Source organism: Protopterus annectens, chromosome 1.part0, assembly GCF_019279795.1.
Source record: "Protopterus annectens isolate FY-2018-M chromosome 1.part0, PAN1.0, whole genome shotgun sequence".
Taxonomy (NCBI): domain Eukaryota; kingdom Metazoa; phylum Chordata; order Ceratodontiformes; family Protopteridae; genus Protopterus; species Protopterus annectens.
In genome coordinates this window covers 1,753,960,625-1,753,980,066 of record NC_056725.1, presented here as the reverse complement: position 1 = coordinate 1,753,980,066, position 19,442 = coordinate 1,753,960,625, and the positions used below count along the sequence as shown (strand labels likewise).

The 19,442-nt window shown below is 34.4% G+C and overlaps 1 protein-coding gene across 1 annotated transcript in view; it reads left to right on the top strand.

The window, feature by feature from the left end:
* ORC3 (origin recognition complex subunit 3) overlaps positions 1 to 19,442 on the top strand; it is a 1,128,136-nt gene that overhangs the window by 830,793 nt on the left and 277,901 nt on the right. The window contains exon 15 of the mRNA XM_044069085.1: positions 16,733 to 16,803. Coding sequence (XP_043925020.1) covers positions 16,733 to 16,803 — 71 coding nt within the window. The remainder of the gene's footprint in view (positions 1 to 16,732; positions 16,804 to 19,442) is intronic.

Sequence of the window (19,442 nt, the reverse complement as noted above, 5' to 3'; positions counted from 1 at the left end):
TAAAAATTTTTTTTTCCCTAACAAAAACAAATTTTTTTTTTTTTGCCCCAAAAGGGGGCCCCTTTTTGGGTTTCCCATAAATTATTCAGTGTTTATTTCTCTGTAACCTCTGATTTGTTACGTGTTTGGAATGTCAGTTTACTTATTAACATACTGTATATATTGGAATTGAAGTACACTTGTACACATTTCTGATGAAGTCCATTATATTAAATGGATGAAAGTGCTAATTATTGGCTCTGAGTATTTCCTTACAACATTTTATTTTTTATTTTGTCGTAAAATTGTGTTATCGAAGTTAATTTTGTTTGTATTATTCCATCTTCGAGACTTCAGAGTTTTATTAGTGAATACATATATATATATATATATATATATATATGTGTATATATGTATGTATATATATATATATATATATATATATTTATATATATATATATATATATATATATATATATATGTATGCATATATATGTATGTGTATATATATATATATATATATATATATATATATGTGTGTGTGTATGTATGTATATATATATATATATATATATATATATATATATGTGTGTGTGTGTGTATGTATACATATATATGTATATATATATATATATATATATATATATATATATATATGTATATCTATATATATATATACATATATATATTTAGAAAATTCCTCTTCATTTGTACCCTTGCTTCTGAACTTGTGTATATCTTTTTGATTCAGTTATTTTAATAGGAAATTCAAATTCAGTTATTATCCTACGCACAAATTCTCAACATACCAATTCAAAAGTCTTCACTACATCTAACCTTAGCAGTAGTAATAACAATTTTTTGGTCCTGTGCATTCTTCCCTATCATCAGAGTTCTTTTAATGTTGTGAGTTGTCTGCCTGTCCTCTACAAATCCATACTAATGTGTATTTATCACTTTTGGTGACACTTTTGTTAGTGTTTTTGCTAATATAGAGATATATAGTTTATAATCCTGGTTTAATATTTACTTTTGTTTATATGTAACAGGATCATCAAGGTTTTTCCCCTCTTTAGATAAAACCATAACGACCAACACCGCCGCTTTCTTCCAGAATTTCAGTATCTCCACCTATTGAAGAAACTTTTACAATTTATTTTGTTTTTATTAGGTTGCATTCCCCCCCCCCCCAGCTTCCAGATATCTGTTTTTATACATACCAAACCTAATGACTTATCTGTAGTGTAACTCCCCATTTTTCTTCCTCCTGTGTTTACGCAACTGTTCAGTCTGTAACGTCATCACTTATGGCAAGCCTACATTTACCATGAAAAGTTCCAGCAAAAATCCTCTTGTGGTCACCTCATTCGTCTCTTTTGTAAAGACTTTCATAAAATACCGAGACTATTTCCCTGATTCCTTCAGGGTCTTGTATCATTTTGGCTGGACTTGGGCACCCGCAGTTTTCCTACTACTCTCTCAACATTCTGCTTCATTAACTGCTGAATCAAGAGCTTTTTGTGCCCTTTATTTACTGTTAAGGAATTTCTGAGTGCCACATTTCCATGCTCATGTATATTATCTAAATATTCGTTGATATGCTTCCTGGCACCATTCAGTTGTTTTCTTTCCTCATAAGTGAGGTTTTCTAAATTGTTCTGCAGCATTTTAACTCACCAACCCTTTATGATATTTTTAATACCATTTTAAATATATTTCTTTTTATTTAAACCACAGCTTGAAGTCTCCTTGTTTGCTTCCAAAGCAACAGCTATTTCTTCTCATTTATCTCCTCTTTTTCCCACTACTTCTGGAATATTATCTATTTCCCGCTCATTAAATGTCTGCCTTTTCAATAAATGAGATTGAAAGCACCTGTGTCAGTCTCATTCTGACTACGCTGAGCCTTTATCCTAACCTTTATAGCGTACCATCATCTTCTGAAACAGTGTATGAGGATAGTAAACTTAAATAGTTTTTAAAACAATAAAATGCCAGAACTCTTCCAAGATACATTTATTAAGTCTATTGTCACACACACTATGTGGCGCATGAGGCAACAATTAGTATTTTTCTGAATTGACAAATATTTTCACTCTCCCATTTACTGACAGGAGCACTCAAATTTGTTTTCCCCGGGTTGATGCCACTCTTAACTAAAAGATGATCTTTAACACCAGCGACATTAACTTGGGAAAAGTGTGAAATGCCTCCATAGACTTTAATGGACACATTTTACACAAGTGCAGAAGCTCATTTATTAGATTCTGTGGAAGATCCCCATGATGACATCATCGAGGGAAAGACTAAACTTTTTATTCAAACTGTGGGCCAAATAAACTAATAAATCTTTTTATTAGAAAACATGTCTCAAATAAATAAGAAGGGCCTTGGCAAAATGCATCATGGCAGTTAACTGACTGGGTGCGGAGATGTACTGATGAAGTATCACAGTATTTTCACCTGTCAGTTAATCGTGTTCCTTTTCATCTAGAACTTCATCAAAGCTATCAGTATAAAACTTGCATTAAATAGACTTTACCAAAAATCACACGGTCAACATTATCCAATGAAATACTACAAAACGTGTGCAAATATATGTAAAAATAAAATGCATGTATTTTTTGTACCAAAAAAATATCAGCTATTTGAATATTTCAGATAATATTTAATGTTAACAGTCTTGTTGAGACCCAACAGTTTATATGCTGTTGATAATTGCCATTGTAATTCCATAACTTCTAAGTGATTATTCCAATCCCCTTTTCTGCAGTCATTTTTTAACATCATCCACTATAAAGAAATCTGTTAAAATTTCTGCATTCCATGCATGTTTCATAAAAGCAGTTGTTTGTTTTTTACTATAGAGTAAGAATGTTCATACATACGGTTTCATAAAGTTCTAATAGTTTTATTCACACAAAATTCATTACATATTAAACATTTAGCCACATAGACTATCCCAAAGGTTTTACAAGCGTAATGCCAGTTAGAGCTGAAAGTCTCATTCATATGTCCTAATCATGAAACCAGCCTACTATTAATTAATTCACATTATTTGCATTCTCCACAAGTTTAAGTGCCTTTTTGTTTCTTGGGTATTGGGATCCTATTGCAAGTATCATTCCAAAAAATAAAGATTTAGGATTCCTGAATTTTGTATTAGTAAGTAGTATTTTGCCTTATATTTCTTTCACTAACTCTGTCTTTTCTTTGGATAATCTTCCAAATAGCACTTATTGCACTTTTATATAAATATATGAGTCTACTTCATATGATCAAAGTTTTAAAACTTCAAACATCATATGGCCAAGGACCAGGTGATCGAAGTTTTGAAACCTTAAACATCAAATAAAAAAAATAAATAGGCAATCTCTGTTTAGAACGTTCAAAGTTTCAAAACATCGATCATCTGGTCCTTGGCTATATGATGTTTGAAGTTTTGAAACTTATATATGGGTCTACTTCACTTACCAGAATGCCCACATCACCGACTTTCACTTTGCTGAGACGAATACACCAGCAAACCAGAAGACCAACAGCCGGAACTCCAACATTCTATTTCAGGATGGCCAAGTGGTTACTTACCTCTAGTTGTAAGTCGGTGTTCCAGATGTCAGTCTTCTGGTTTGTCTTGTGTATTCATCTTGGCAAAGTGAAAGTTGGTGATGTAGGCATTCAGGTAAGTGAAGTAGATCCATGTATGTAATATGTATAATATATTATTAGTTGTCATGGGGACACCCACGCTGCCTTTATACATAATATTATTTTTATTTTCAGTCTGTTTAAACATACCTTTCCATAAAATTTAACAGAATCTTTCTTCTCTGTCATCCAGAGCTTCATTAACTAACATATCTAATAAATGTTGTTTGGGATATTCTCTAGCCATAACTAAGGAAGTTAGTAAATTCATATTGGACACAAGTTCTTCAGTTTAGTACACATCCTTGATGCTCTTATGTACTGATTTTTAGCTTCATTTGCATTTTTAAAGATTGAAAACTACTAAAATGAAGATATTGATTTACAAATTCAGTTTTTTTTAATAATCTGCTATCAGATGTATTTGATTGCACATCCATGGTTATTTCTGTATCTAAAAAATATCAGTTTAGCCTGTACCACTCCTAATAAATTATTTTTTTATGTGCACTGCTCCTAATAAACATTAAAAAATAGCACTGTTATTAATATCCTCTTAAAGCTTGTCCAGTATAATTTTGACATAATTCCATATGAAAATTAAATCTTTTATCTACATTTACAAGAAGACACATGGCAACATAAAGGAGTATTAATCAAAATGTCTAAGTTCCACCAAAAAAGAACAATATTTGCAAAGTGAAATTTTGCTATTTACCCCCATGACCATAACTTTACGTTGCTGGTACCCTCATTTCAAATAATGAACATATAACATTTGCTTGCATATATGCATGTTTACATTAAAAACATCTAACATTCTGTATAACTGTATTCTCAGAAACTGAAATATATAGTGATTCTGTAGGTGTCATGCCCAGAACTGTTTCCGTATATATATAATACATTCTAAGAATTTTTTAATATAGCAATATGTAAAAAATTTGAATCTTTGGCTACAAGTTCAGTTTTATACCCCCAGTTGTTAACTGTGGGACAAAAAGGTGGTTTATACTCATTTTTATATTTTTAGTTTACCTGAAACCTCTGGGTATATTGTTTGCTGCACTTGCCTTTGTTTTGCAGTCATTTCTTTTGTATCCTAAAAGGACTTAAAAACTATCTTAAAATATTCCACAGCATCACAATATCCTTCTCTAATTTTTTCAAGTACAAAATAAATTCACTTACAAATTAAACTAACATTTACTGATTACCATACCAGTTCTATCCTTGAATTTGTGAGTATCTTATTTTGTTAATGGCTCTAAATGTGAAGCAAATAACAACAGGGAAAGAGTACACTACTGCCTTGTTCCTCTTCAAACACAGCTTGTTGATTAGGAATCCTCCTGTCTTAATTCTTTCCTGTGTACCACCATATAGCCTCCTAATTAGCCCTATTACTCTTTTCAGGAATGCAAATGGTACCATTGGCCTACTCATAAAATCCTAGTTAACTGTACTACATCAAGACCCAACAACAGTAATGTCATTGTCTTACTCACTGTTTCACTAAGTTTAGATCATCATTGTTCTATTAATATTATCAAATGCTTGCCTTGATCCATGTCTCTCTTTTTTTGGCAACAACTTTGCCATTCTCCTAACTAGTATAGACATAAATGTTTTATATTAATGGTTTTAAATTGAAATGGGTATATTAAGCTTGGTTTGAAGTGTCTTTACTCTGTATGGGAAATAGAACTACCACAGTTTATTCCCAAGATGCTGATCCCCCCCCCCCCCACACACACACACTTTTTTGTAAATATTGTTTAAAAAAAAACTTCCAGATCTTTAGCACTTTCTTCCTTCCTAACTTCCAGACTTCCATAGGAGTACCATCTGTTTCCGGAGCCTTTCCTATTGATTGATTATACGTCACCCTTTTATCTCATAGCTTCCTGTCTTGGCTATTAATTGTTGAGCCTCCTCTTTCTTCAGCCTTAGCATAATTAAGTCTTTGTTAAATATTTCCATTAGTGCCTTTTCTTCTTTTCTACATTCCTCTTCTTTGTACAGATTATTATAACATTTCCAAAATATCATTAATGTATCTATAGGACCTCTGGTTACTTTTCTTGTTATAGGCTTCCTAAGCTGTTCTACTTTCCTTTGCCTAAGTTCTTGTGCTAAAGGTTTTTGTGCATTAGAGTTATCAAAAAGTAGTTACTTGAGGGGCGTGGCCAATATGCCAGTCTGATAGCAGCAGAAATTCTTAACTCTGCTTAGATTTTAATATCCTGACTGGAAATATACTTTAATTTTTAGAAAAATCTAACTAAAAGAATACTAAAAGTTAGATGAACATAGACTCTTTATTATTTTCTAAAAAGTAATACATAGTCAAGAGAATTTTTTAATTATTCCTGTCAAGAAGTTTTCTACAGGAGATCTCAAGATGAGCAACTCAAAGAACCCACACCAGGAGAGTGCAGTGAAGAAAGAACTACATCTTATAATAACAAACATCCAAGAACAAAACATGAGCAACGTGAAGAACCCACACCAGGAGAGTGCAGTGAAGAAAGAACTACATCTTATAATAACAAACATCCAAGAACTGTCACTAAAAATGGACAAATTCGAAAACAAAATGGATATTATCAAACAAGAATGCAGTAAAACAAATGAACTTCTAAATGGAATAGTAAAAAAACAATCTGAACAGATTCTTGCCTTAGAGGAAACAGTAACTGACCTAGATACTTGAGGGACAGAAAATGAACATCACAATGAATTTCTTCTGAAACAAAACACCAGACTGATTGAGAAACTAGAAGACCTCGAAAGGAGGAATGACATAAGAATATATGTAATTCCCGAGAAAGAAGAGGGTGCTAACATGATTCAGTTCCTCAATAAGTGGTTTTCATCTGCACTAAACATGCCTGATTCCCTCTCTTTTGGAACTGAGAGAGGGCTCATCTGTCCCTGGCAAATCCAGCTTTCCTCTCTGAGGTCATCTAACCCCAGGTCTATAATAGTTAGATTTCTTTCCTCGCAAGACAAGTACTTAATGCTGAAATCAGCTTGGACTAATTCCCCTATCAAGATGGGTGAAAGTTATTCATTTTGACAATGACTACACCTCTACAGTTATATCCAGAAGAAAGGAGTGTGTTCCTCTAATTAAGTCCTTGAAAAAAGCCAATATTAAAGCTCTTTTTCCTTCAAGAATAAAAATCACCTTGCCAGAAGGAGTGAAGATCTTTGATTCGCTGCAAGAAGCAGTAGAAGTTATCCAAAAGAAGAAAATACTGTCAGGCATATAAGAAATGGAATGGTCATCAGAGAGTTTGAAGAGACAGGCAACAAAAAAATGGATGGTCTGTGAAGGAAGGAGCAAACAAAACTAAGAAACTAAAGCACAAATGAATAAATTCCTTCTAATTTTAAATGCTTTGTTTTATGAATCATAATATATTTGATTCTGGTAAGTCTGTATGCTGTTAGGTAATGTGAGTCATTTTTATTAACTTTTTCTTTTCCTTTCTATATCTACTTCTTGTAATTACATATAGTAGTAAGTATTTAAATAACATTCTCTCTCTTCTCTCTTCCTATTCTTTTTGTTACCAATGTTCCTTTTCTCTCTTTTCCCCATTATAAGTACTTTATATACTCTTCCCTTTTAAATAACTACAAATTATGTATGTCTTCTAATTCTTCGGTAATAGTATAATTTGACTTAATACTAAAGTGCATTTTTTCTAGTAGGTCAGTGGTGGGGTAACAAGGTGTTTCTGATTAGTGTTTCTAACCAGATGTTTTAGACTTTGTTTAGATACATTTAAACATTAATGCAGTACATTAATGGTGTTTTATATATAGTTAAATATTATATATATATATATATATATATATATATATATATATATATATACACACACACACACTAGGTTCCTTTTTTTCTCTCTCTGGCCTTGTTAACTGGTGGGTAAATGAAATGTTATAATATGATTTCTGATTTGAGGCAGCTGTTACTGCTAAATAGCTGTTTTTATATGAAAGGGTTATTTTTTGATTTGAGGCAGCTGTTACTGCTAAATAGCTGTTTTTATATGAAAGGGTTATTTTTTTCATGATGTTGATGTTTTATGAGGAAGATGGTGGTCTGTGTGACTGTTCTCATTGTGGAGATTCATGACATGCACTGACAAGGTAGCTTAAGTGTTTTTTGTTTCTTTCTGTAAACTCTAAAAGCTTCAAGATCTGAATTTCCTGCCAAAACAGCTTTTTTCTTCACAAGAGACAACTTCTGTTGTGCATGAGCCTATTTAGATACTTTTTAAAACAATTTTATGAAGCTGCAGCATGAGGAAACAACAGTGATGACATCATTTGACCTTTTGAACTTGGTTGTACTTCGAATTATTTTCTCTTTAAATTCTGTTATCCTTCATTAGATACTTTAAATGGTAAGTAATTAGTTCTGATAAGTGTTTAACTCCTTTGAAAAATGCCTTTGTTCTCTTATAGATGCATACATTCTGCAGATTCAGTGACATTATTGGAAACTAAATGACATCAAGTGAACTAGCAGCTGCATTAGAAAACTCATTATGCATATTAACATCAGACTTCTGTTATATAACTAAACCTTTAGTAACTAAACAGGGTTGTGATGCCCTTTTCTGTCTCTCTGTCTGTCTGCCCCCTTCCCGATGAAAGACGTCAATGTAGATATTAATACATATCAGTACTATGTGTATAATTGCAAAATATATTAGTTATGTTGTAATACGTGTTATATATTCAACAGATCCTTACATGAAAAAGTTTAGATAGATGACTGACAAAATGGTTAAATTATCTGATGTTACTTGAAACGTCTTAGAAATAATGACAATCTTCTTAACATTCAGCTTCTAATGTTTATACATACATTGATCTGATGTATATTTCTGACATATCTACATATTAGAGGTCCTTTTATCATATGTGACGTATTCATATGGCTTCAGATATATTGGACACAATCATTCTAATGTATATTTCATGGATTCATATTTCTTTAGTTGCTTTCATAATGCTTTTCTTTTTTGTTTTTATACTATATTTTAAGCAGAGATGGATAATTTGTGTCATTTTGTAGTGGTGGATGGATGGTTTAGTTAAGCTTTTAACTAAACCAGAAACTTTGTTTCATGTATGTGCTTGTAAATAGTTTTGGGTTTTTGAAAGTAGTGCTTAACACAAGTTATGCATCCATGATAAATAAGTTTTCAGTAGATTTCAAGTCAACATGGAAGCAAGGTCTTTCAGTTAGTAATAACATACACATTATAGTCAATGGCTTATAAATGTCTGTCATTAAATATTAATGGTTTGAACAATAATGTCAAAAGACCGGGTTTGCTTAAATATATCAAAATGCATAAAGCCCAGATCATCTTTTTATAGGAAACCCATCTATTAAAAAAAGATTTACAAATGTACTCATTCAGTGGGTATACCATTCTGGCTGATTTATGTTTTAAGACTAAGAGAAGGGGCACTCTTATTCTATGGAAAAATACTTATACTATGCCAAGAATTATATATACAGTTTCAGATAAAGATGGGATGCTAAGCATGGTTATTTTGGAAATCAGTAGGAAGTATTATACTTTGATTAATACACACTGGATACCAGGACTGAGTACTAAACATGTTGACAAACATCTGGACCTGATTACTTTAAATGCAAAAGGGGAAATTATAGCAACAGATGATTTTAACTGCCTATTATCAGGCAGTGATACTTCTAAAATTGGTAAAACAAAACTAGCATCTCAAGCCAAGAAGTTAAATGACTTTACAAACCAGATAAACCTTAAAGATATACATGGTCTAAGAGAACATTATTCCTTATTCTATACTCACTATTCATATCGGCTTGGTACACAAACATTGATAAGGTCTTTGTATCAAATAATATTTTCTCTAAAATAAGTGACATATCTATAATGACATGTCTACTTTCAGACCATAATGCTATAAACTTTGCATTAACTACACATACATATGATTTAAGATTTCTACTGAGAATTCCTGCTTACATTAAGTGAACTGACTTTAGGGAATGGATAATGAAAGAAATAGACATGTTTATGGAAACAAATGATAATGGTGAAGTGACTGATACTATACTGTGGGACACTTTTAAAGTTTATATATATATATATATATATATATATATATATATATATATATATATAGTAGAATAAAATCTTGGTACCTTAAAAAAAAGGAGAGAGTGGGACAACGAACTGTTAGACTTACAAAAAAATATAGACAAGATAAAAATGGATGCAAAACCAAATAAAGTAGCACATAATGAAATTACTAAGTTAAATCAAAAATACTTAGAAGTTCTGAATCATAAGGTAGCCATAACCCTGGAAAAATTGAAATTACAGTCTTTTGCTGTAAATCCCAAATATCTACATAACACAGTGGTAAGATAAAAAAAAATTCTTATTAATGAGATTAAATATAAAAGTGATGGTTCAGTTAAGAGTACATCTAACATAATGGGTATATATTAGAAGTGTTCAAAAACTACTATAAAGATATAAATATTATACCATGACCCCCCCAAAACGTGCATGCTGATTGGCCAGCGTGCCCGTTGTAAATCGAGTTATACTAATGGAAAAAGGTCCGGTGCCGGACTTTTTCCATTAGTATAACTGCTTTTTAAACATCGCTAGTTAAATGGGTTTAACATAGCGAGACAGCTTAAAATAAGCAACGGAGATCTCCGCTGCTTATTTTTGTGCTGTCTCGCCATGTTAAACCCATTTAACATAGCGAGACAGTGTTTTAACGGAAAGCAAGATCTCTGTTTTAGGGTGAAATAAGAATGAGTTTAACATAGCGAGACAGTTTTAAAATAAGCAACGGAGATGTCCGCTGTTTATTTTAAACTGTCTCGCTATGTTAAACTCATTTAACATAGCGAGACATAAAAAGCAACGGAGATCTTGCTTTCTCCGTTGCTTTTGCTCAGTTTGATGTACCGCGCAGGCGCCAGTACATCAGAACTGCCGCAGATGCCAGACATCTGCGGAAGGGCAGTAAACAGGCATTATACTATGCCATTATTTAAGAAAAGTAACAGTTTCTTTTCTTAATAATGTCATGATAGCAATAACTCATTCTGGGTGTGGGTAATGTTACCCACGGTGGCTTTTGTTACCGGCCGCCTCGACCAAACCACGCCAACCGGTAATTTAGCATTACCCACACCCAGGCGGGTTATTGCTATATTATACCATGATCTCAAAACGCACGCTGATTGGCCAGCGTGTTGTAATAGAGTTATACTAATGGAAAAGGTCCGGCCGACTTTTCCATTAGTATAACTCATTTTTTTTAACATTGTCGCTATATATGGGTTTAACATAGCGAGACAGCTTTAAAATAAGCAACGGAGATCTCCGCTGCTTATTTTAAAGCTGTCTCACCATGTTAAACCCATTTAACATAGCGAGGCAGTGTTTGTGTTAACGGAGAAAGAAGATCTCCGTTGCTTTTAGTGTCTCGCTATGTTAACCCCATTAAACATAGGGATACAGTTTTAAAATAAGCAACGGAAATGTCCGCTGTTTATTTTGAACTGTCTCGCCATGTTAAACTCATTTAACATAGCGAGATTAAAAAAGCAACGGAGATCTTGCTTTCTCCGCTTTTGCCCACAGCCTGATGTACATCAGAACTGCCGCGATGCCAGACATCTGCGGAAGGGCAGTAAACAGGCATTATACTATGCCATTATTTAAGAAAAGTAATAGTTTCTTTTCTTAAATAATGTCATAATAGCAATAACTCATTTCTGGGTGTGGGTAATACTAATTTACCACGGTTGGCTTTTAGAGCCGGGCCACCGACCAAACCACGCCAACCGTGGGTAAATTTAGCATTACCCACACCCAGGCGTGGGTTATTGCTATAATAACACACCACTTTTGGAGACAGATAATGTAATAAATACTTTTATTCAAGAAAATATAACTACTAAGGTGTTAATGCAACAAAATAACATATTAAATAAACAAATACTAACAGAAGTGAAAGAGCAAATAAAAAATTTAAAAGATAATAAAGCTCCTGGACTGGATGGAATAATTCCTGAATGACATAAGATTTTTCCTGAATATATAATAAAGAAAATGATGAGTGCCTTTACTATGGTTAAGCAAAAATGTATAAACCCCCGGCGCAGTGGTGTAGTGGTAGCATTGTCGCCTCACAGCAAGAGGTTCTCTGGTTTGATTCTCAGCTGGGGTGCCTTCTGTGTGGAGTTTGCTTGTCCTCCCTGCATTTGTGTTGGTTTCCTCCAGTTTCTCCGGTTTCCTCCCACGTTACAAATACATGCATCTGGAGCGTTTCTTCCCTGGCCTCCATTGAAAATTGGCTTTGTTCCTTGTCAGACTTTCCCGGTTAACAAATATTAAATAAATCATGGAAATACTCCGTTGTTTCCCCCATATTAAAACAAGGTAAGGACCTCAAATCTTGTGATTCATATAGGCCAATTTTGTTACTAAATACTAATCATAAAGTTTTCATGACAGTATTAGCTAATAGGTTAAAGAAAATATTACCTAATCTAATACATAATTATCAGACAGGGTTTATTCTTCCTAGCAAAGTGCAAGATAACATTATTAAATTACTATCATTAATAGACATAGCATGCAAATACAAAAAACAAATAACTATTATCAGCCTAGACATAGAAAAGGCTTTTGATTCTTTTAGTTGGTCTTATCTGCAATGAATTCTGATTGGTTTTGAATTCTCCTCAGATTTTGTCAACTTATTAATGAAAATTTATAGTGGGGCACAAACGTATTTGAAAATCGGATCATGTCTATCCTTACCACTAGAAATCCTTAATAGAACTAGACAAGGTTGTCCTTTGTCACCATTATTGTTTGCTCTTTCAATGGAACCTTTTGCTACATATATCGGAAACAAGCAAAATATAAAAGGCTTTCAAATTAATAAGGACTATTGTCCTAAGATACAATTATTTGCTAATGATATGTTGTTAACGGGTGATATTGATGGTTCTTTGAATGATGTTATAAATACCTTAAGTTTGAAAGAATTTCAGGGCTTAAATTTAATCATAAATCCAAAACATTACTTCTTCTTCTTCTGTCGGCTTTTTCCATGGTTAAGGGTCACCACAGTGGATCATCTGTCCGCTCATGATTGGCAGTGGAGTTTTTACAGTGTTGAGTTGCCAGCCCGGCGCCCAACCTTCCACAGAAGGCACACACACCACACACTCACACCTAGGGCCAATTTAGAGTGTCCAATCCACCTACTACATGTCTTTGGGATGTGGGAGGAAACCGGAGCACCTGGAGGAAACCCACGCAACCACAGGGAGGACATGCAGACTCCACACACAAAGCACCCCAGCTGAGAATCGAACCGGAGAACTTCTCGCTGTGAGGTGACAACGCTAACCGCTGCACCACCGTGGCTGCCCAAATCCAAAACATTAATAATTAACAAAAAGATCATTAAAACCTAAGAGAAAATAGCCTGTTTAATTGGGAGAATTATGTATTAGAATATTTGGGTGTCAGTATAAAGAGTACACAGAAAGAGTCTGTTAAACTAAACTACAATAATTTAATGACTACCACTAGTGAACTAATCAAAAGATGGAATAAAATGTTCTTCACAATGGAGGATAGGCTCTCTTTAATTAAAATGATAATTTTACATAAAATTTTGTTTTATATACAGTTATTGATCCTGCCCCTCCCAAAAGCTTATTTAAAAATTAGATTCCATGCTACTTATGGTTCCCCTTAAAACCTAGGATTTGCATATAAATGACACATTAGAGCTTGGAACAGTAATGGGATAGCATTCCCTAGCTTAGATCTTTATTCCATATCAGTTATAATTAATGTAATATTATATTGGATCACACCTACCTATATATCTGGCTGGAAAACAATACATGAGATTCATATAACTTATGTCAGAACTATATAAAATCAGTTTAAGGAACAGTATGGAATAAGTAGAGTTCATTGGCTTTTAAGTGAATTTTGTTTATTTAATAAGAAGTTTGATCATTTTTCTTATGGCATTAATAAAATATTTAATAAGTTTAAAAATATAATTGATTGTAATTGCAACATTAAACATCTTCTATTTATTATATTCCCTATAGCATACTCCCCTGATTGCCTAGATTCTTTCAACATCAATGTGATGCAAAAATTAAAGGAAAATAACTCAATATTCTGGCATCAGTTTATTGGAAATAAGAATATTAAACCACTAAACTCTCTCTTTTTTGTAGTTTTGATAATAGTTAAGAGGGTTGTTTATACACTGATTACGGCAGTTTATAGAAAATAAAACGAGAGTATCAGTCAACCTAGAGACTGAATCTATACCTAGTTTGAGTCAGCTTTTTATTAGGTGTCTTGAAAAGACAGATAATCAAAGTATCTCACCTATCTATAAGATACTAAGAGAAGACACTCTAAAGTTTGACTCAGATTTTTAGAATTACTATGTAAAGATTAATGGAGAACAAATATCTGATGAATCCAACAAATTGTTATTGAATTCTACGCATGATACCTCATCTTCATTATATTTCAGATTGTATACATGGAAATTTATGAATAGGAGTTTCTATACTCCACATAAAATAAATCTTATACTCAAAAACAGTGAAAGTAAATGTTGGAAATGTGATGAACTACTAGAGGCCAACTGGGTTTACATGTTCATTGGATGTAGAAATGTTGTTCAATACTGAAAAGACTTCAGATATTTTGTAAATGATTTATAGTCTGATAACTGTCATATTTCTAACTCACTAATCCTAGTCAATGTTCCTATACCTAATGTAGTACCTAAATCTCAGAATCAGTGACTCAGGTCAATTCTTGCCAGAAACGTTATTACTTTGAACTGGAAAAGTAAACAAGATTTGATGTTTAAAGATTTTATTCGTTTGGCAAAATTTGTTTATAAAAAAGAACTGCAAACCATTTGTTATAGAACTCATAATATTACTCATAAAAAATAACATGGCAAAAATTCTAAAACCTTTTGAACAAATACTGATAACTTCTCATGGATAAAATGGTTATCATGGATGAATGTAAATATTGTAAATAGTTTTGTTATTGTTTTATTGTATTTGTTATATGTGCATTTGTGTATGTTTATAGTGAAAACAAAATAAAAATGTTTTTGAAAAAAAAAAAGTAGTTACTTAACAGCCAACTTTCTAAACTCTTGCATGTTATTAAAATGCTCCCTTATTTTCCCTTTAACAATTTATTGTTGATTCTCATGTTATTCTCTGAAATTTCCTTTAATCTGCAGTACTGTAATCTTTGTCAGCCATTCTAAATAATTACTATTACTTCTTTCCTATATCTCTTTCCCTTACTTCTACCACTTTTTAAACTCCATGTAGTTTTATCCCACTCAGTAGTTCTCCCTTCTGAAGAAATTTCTATCTTCCCTAATTTCATATAATTTCCACTACCCATTCATTAAATTCCTCTCTCTCTCACTCTTTAAAAAATAAGTGAGAAAGTGCCAGTGTCTATTTTTTTACTTCATTATCCTGGATGTTTATCATAGTTTTTGTTGGTGCGTGATATAAAATAGTTATTTAATGTATGTATGTCAGATCTTTCAAGTAAATAAATATGCTGCTTTCAGATATAATTTCTGTCCATTCTATCTCAGCTTGTGTACCTTGGTGAAATATGTAAATTCTGTCTGATTTTCTACTACTAACTTTCCATCTTTTATTCCAAACATCCTCAATCCTATTATTTATTCAGAGATTAAATAAATAGGTTTTTAAAACTATATATGCATGTTATTCCTCTTGAAGGAAGGGTTGTTGCATGACTCACCGTGGATTTTACTTCTTAGTACAATCTAGTTTTAGGAATTTAAGAATCGGAGCATTGAGATTGAAAGGAAAATAATGGTACAGGTTAACAGTTTCAAGTATCTGGGAGGGTTGTTGAGGAGAAGGGAAGCCTGAACGAGAATGTGAAAAAATTAGTGTGTCAGGGGTAATGCGTGATAGAAGAATGCCAAAGAATCTGAAAAGTAAGGTGTACAAAACAGTGGTGTGACCAGTACTACTGTATAGCACAGAAACCTGAGCTGTGAAGGTAGAGCAGTTGAGGAAGTTAGAGGTAATGGAGACAAATTGCCTGAGGTGGGGGGTAGGATGCTCACTGTAGGGCAGGCAGAAAAAAATAGTACAACACAGCACAAACCAAAGTAGGTCCAGTTGCAGAAAAGCTCAAAGAGAACAGATTACAGTGACTCAGACACATGTGGAGGAAAGCAGATGATGATTTATTTGGTGACGAATATTTAGGAAAGACAGGAAGAAGGCAAGAAGAAATGAGAATATCCAGCAAAGAGGTGAACTGTGTGAAAGAGGGCATGACTGTTGAGGAAGATAACAGAATGGCATTGAATTGAGAGAGATGACAGTTGAAGCAACATCTCAGCTCTACGGTAGAGTATGGGAAAAAGGGGGTTGAATGTTGATTACTTTTAAACAGCTGAAATATTTATTTACAATATTTGCTGGGAGTTAATTCTTATAGCAACTGTAGTCTTTAGAAATTGCATATTCTCTAGGTAGATAGAAATATAGCTGGAAAGTAATAGCTAAATTAGCCATGCTCATTAAAACACTTAACTTGCGTAATCTCAATAAGTTGTGCTTTCAAAGCAGTTTTGAATTAAAGCAGGTTTTCAGCCTTAAATAACTTGAGGCGATGCCTTTCAATTTGAAGGAATCATTGTATAGAAGGCAGTCTCAGAGATGTGAATGGAATGTGGAAGTCTAACTTCATACTGCTGCTGTTCCTAATGAACAGGAAGTTTTTGAGAAGGAGGCAGTACTATCATTAAGTAGTCTATTTATAAAGATATTCAGTAGGAGAATGTAAGCAGTTCTTAACTGGTGTAATGATTAGGCTGGCAACATCAAAGTGGAAAACTAGATTACAAAATGCAGTGTAAAATGACATTTTCTTCTAGTTTTAACAAATGTATTTTTGTATATCCACTTTAACAGAGATTGTTGAAGATGAGACAGTGGCACAGAAAAGCTTACAGAAGAAAACTGACCTCTACCAGCTTCAAAAGGTATTACTTTCTAGTTGCCTTTTCTGTTCTTTTGATTGAGTTCCTTGTTCTGTGTATTGTACCTTTTACTTTCCATGATCATCCCACAGAGATAGGCATATATAGGGTAAAATGAGGACATTTTGCTGCTTTTGACTTACTGTCTGCTCATGGTGAGATGCATTTATTTTGCAGATTTGTAGCCAGCCTTAGATAGGGTTGCCACCTTTTAAGCGGGCCAAAGTAGGACATGGGGGTGTGGCCAATATTACACACACCGCACCCTCTACCATGACATCACCACAGGAGCGGTGAAGGAGATGCTGTTATGGGTATGACGGATGGCTGCTGGAGTGCCTAGCTAGCTGGCTGCTGGAGTGGCTGGTTGGCTGGCTGCTGGAGTGGCTAGCTGGTTGGTGGGAGTAGCAGCTGGATGGATGAATGACTGAATGGATGGCTTGATGGATGGATGCCTGGCTGCATGAATGGATGCCTGGTTGCATGAGTGAATGGATGGATGGATGGCTGGATGGATGGATGGCTGGCTGCATGAATGAATTGATGGCTGGCTGGAACGAATGGATGGATGGCTGACTCGTTAGAAAAAACCCAAAAACAAATCTTGGTCATTTTTTAGCGGCTGTAGAAGTGCTTAAAACAAAGCACTCCTACAGCTGCGATCTTTGCAGGGCTCTTCCTGCCCCAATCCCTACCCTTTTCATGAATTGCAGCACGAATTAAAGCACTCGGACCTAACAGGCAGCAGCTTTACCTGCAGATTCGGGTTGGTAACATAACTGAATTGCCGTGGAAAAGCTGGAAGTAATTGAGGCTTTTCCATGGCAATTGAGTGCAATTGAAAAGCGGAACTTTTCAAGTCCCATTTATTTTGCACAGCGGGCAACAGGATCAACCCCGTGAGTGTCCCGCTGACAACGGGACTGGTGGCAACCTTAGTCTTAGAGGTGAACACAACTCAGTTTCAGATTGAAAAATATGTTTAATTATTGTAAATAATCAGAAGCTGTTCATTGTTAACAAATAAGAAATGTTGTAAAATTGTTGATAGTTCTCAGCTACTTAGCTGATGTAGATGATCTTTCTTAGTGACTGTGTGCCTGGGACAGCATTTTCACTTCTCTCCAGACTGGCTGTTTTTCTCTGCAGTCAAGAACACACTTGCCATCTAGTGGCTCACTGTATGATATCCTGTGAAGGACTAGGAGAGTGTGTTTAGCCCCTCCTTCTGCCATTTCTTTACTGCTCTTCACACAGTTCAGATCTCAAGCATGACATTCATGTTTGACATATTCCAGTGTTCGATGTTTAAAGGATCACTGTCTCCTTTTGAAAGCAGCCTTCCTGCTGCATTTTGTAGTTATACATTACCTCCCAGCTTGATAATCCATGTCCACATTGTGATGTCATTGCTTATCCCAATCCCTAGTATTTATTATTTTAAATATAGTATGCCTGCCTTGTACCAGCCATGTTTTTATTCCTAAAGGTTCTCTTGCCTATTCTTTACAGATTCCTTCTCCCTTGACTGTGGTCCTGAAGAAGAGGAGTCCACTAGTCCTAACTCTCCTTTTGAGGAGATTTCCTTCGGGGACATAATTTCCAGAATGATGAAATTTTTCAAATAGGATTGTGCCCAGGTGTCTGAGGTTCAAAAGAGGTATTACGAGCTTTTGCAGATGGACTTTTTTAGACCTTCCACTGTTCCTCATGTCCTGGCTGCCTTGTTTGGATGCCTTTTCTACTCTAGGCTCTTGATTCTCAGCCCCCTGCTCCCAAAAAAGCTGATATACTTTATAAGGCGCTTGATGATTGCAAGTTCCTTTATAAGGGCCCATCAGCCTACCCTTTTGTGGTGTCTGTGGCATCTGAAAAGCCATCAAAGGTACTACCTCCTACAAAGTTGCTTTCTTCTGATAAAGACAGCAGAACTATGGAAAGACTGGGTAAGAAGGTTTATACCTCAGCTGCCCTTGCTTTTAGGGCTGTCAGCTATCAGAACCATATGACTGGATATATTTTCGCTGTTCTGTCTTAAGCTTGTTAGGTTATTTCTGACCTTCCTGACTCTGAGGGGAAGACTTTTGCTCTCTCCTTGTTGGGAACTTATCAGGTGGCTCACCACTTAAGTGCAGTTATGATACAGCGGATGCCTCCTGTAGGGCTGCTGATCTTGGCTCTGTGCTGTGGAGATATTCCTGGCTTCGGCTTCTACCATTGCCTGATGATGATAAGGCTAAGTTTGTCACTTGTCCTATGTTATGATTCAAGACGAGCAGGTAGGGTAGTTCGTTTATATGTTTTATTATATAGAAACACATCAGGATGGATAGCAGCAACATAAAATATAAACAAACTGATTAACTGACGGACCATTACATACATGCATGCCTATATCTCAACAGCTTTCTACAAATTGGCAGTCTGGCTCGCACGTGGTCAGTATTTATACACATGTGCAAGCCCATGGAAAGCTTGATCTGCATCCTCCCTCTTTAGTGAACTGCCCACAATAAAATCACATCTGCAAAAGGCATGCAATTATACAAACACTAAGAAATAAACACAACATTCATGTCCAAGTTGCGGTATATCTGGAACATAGCCTGGAAATGCAACCTTATCTAGTGATATAGCAGTTA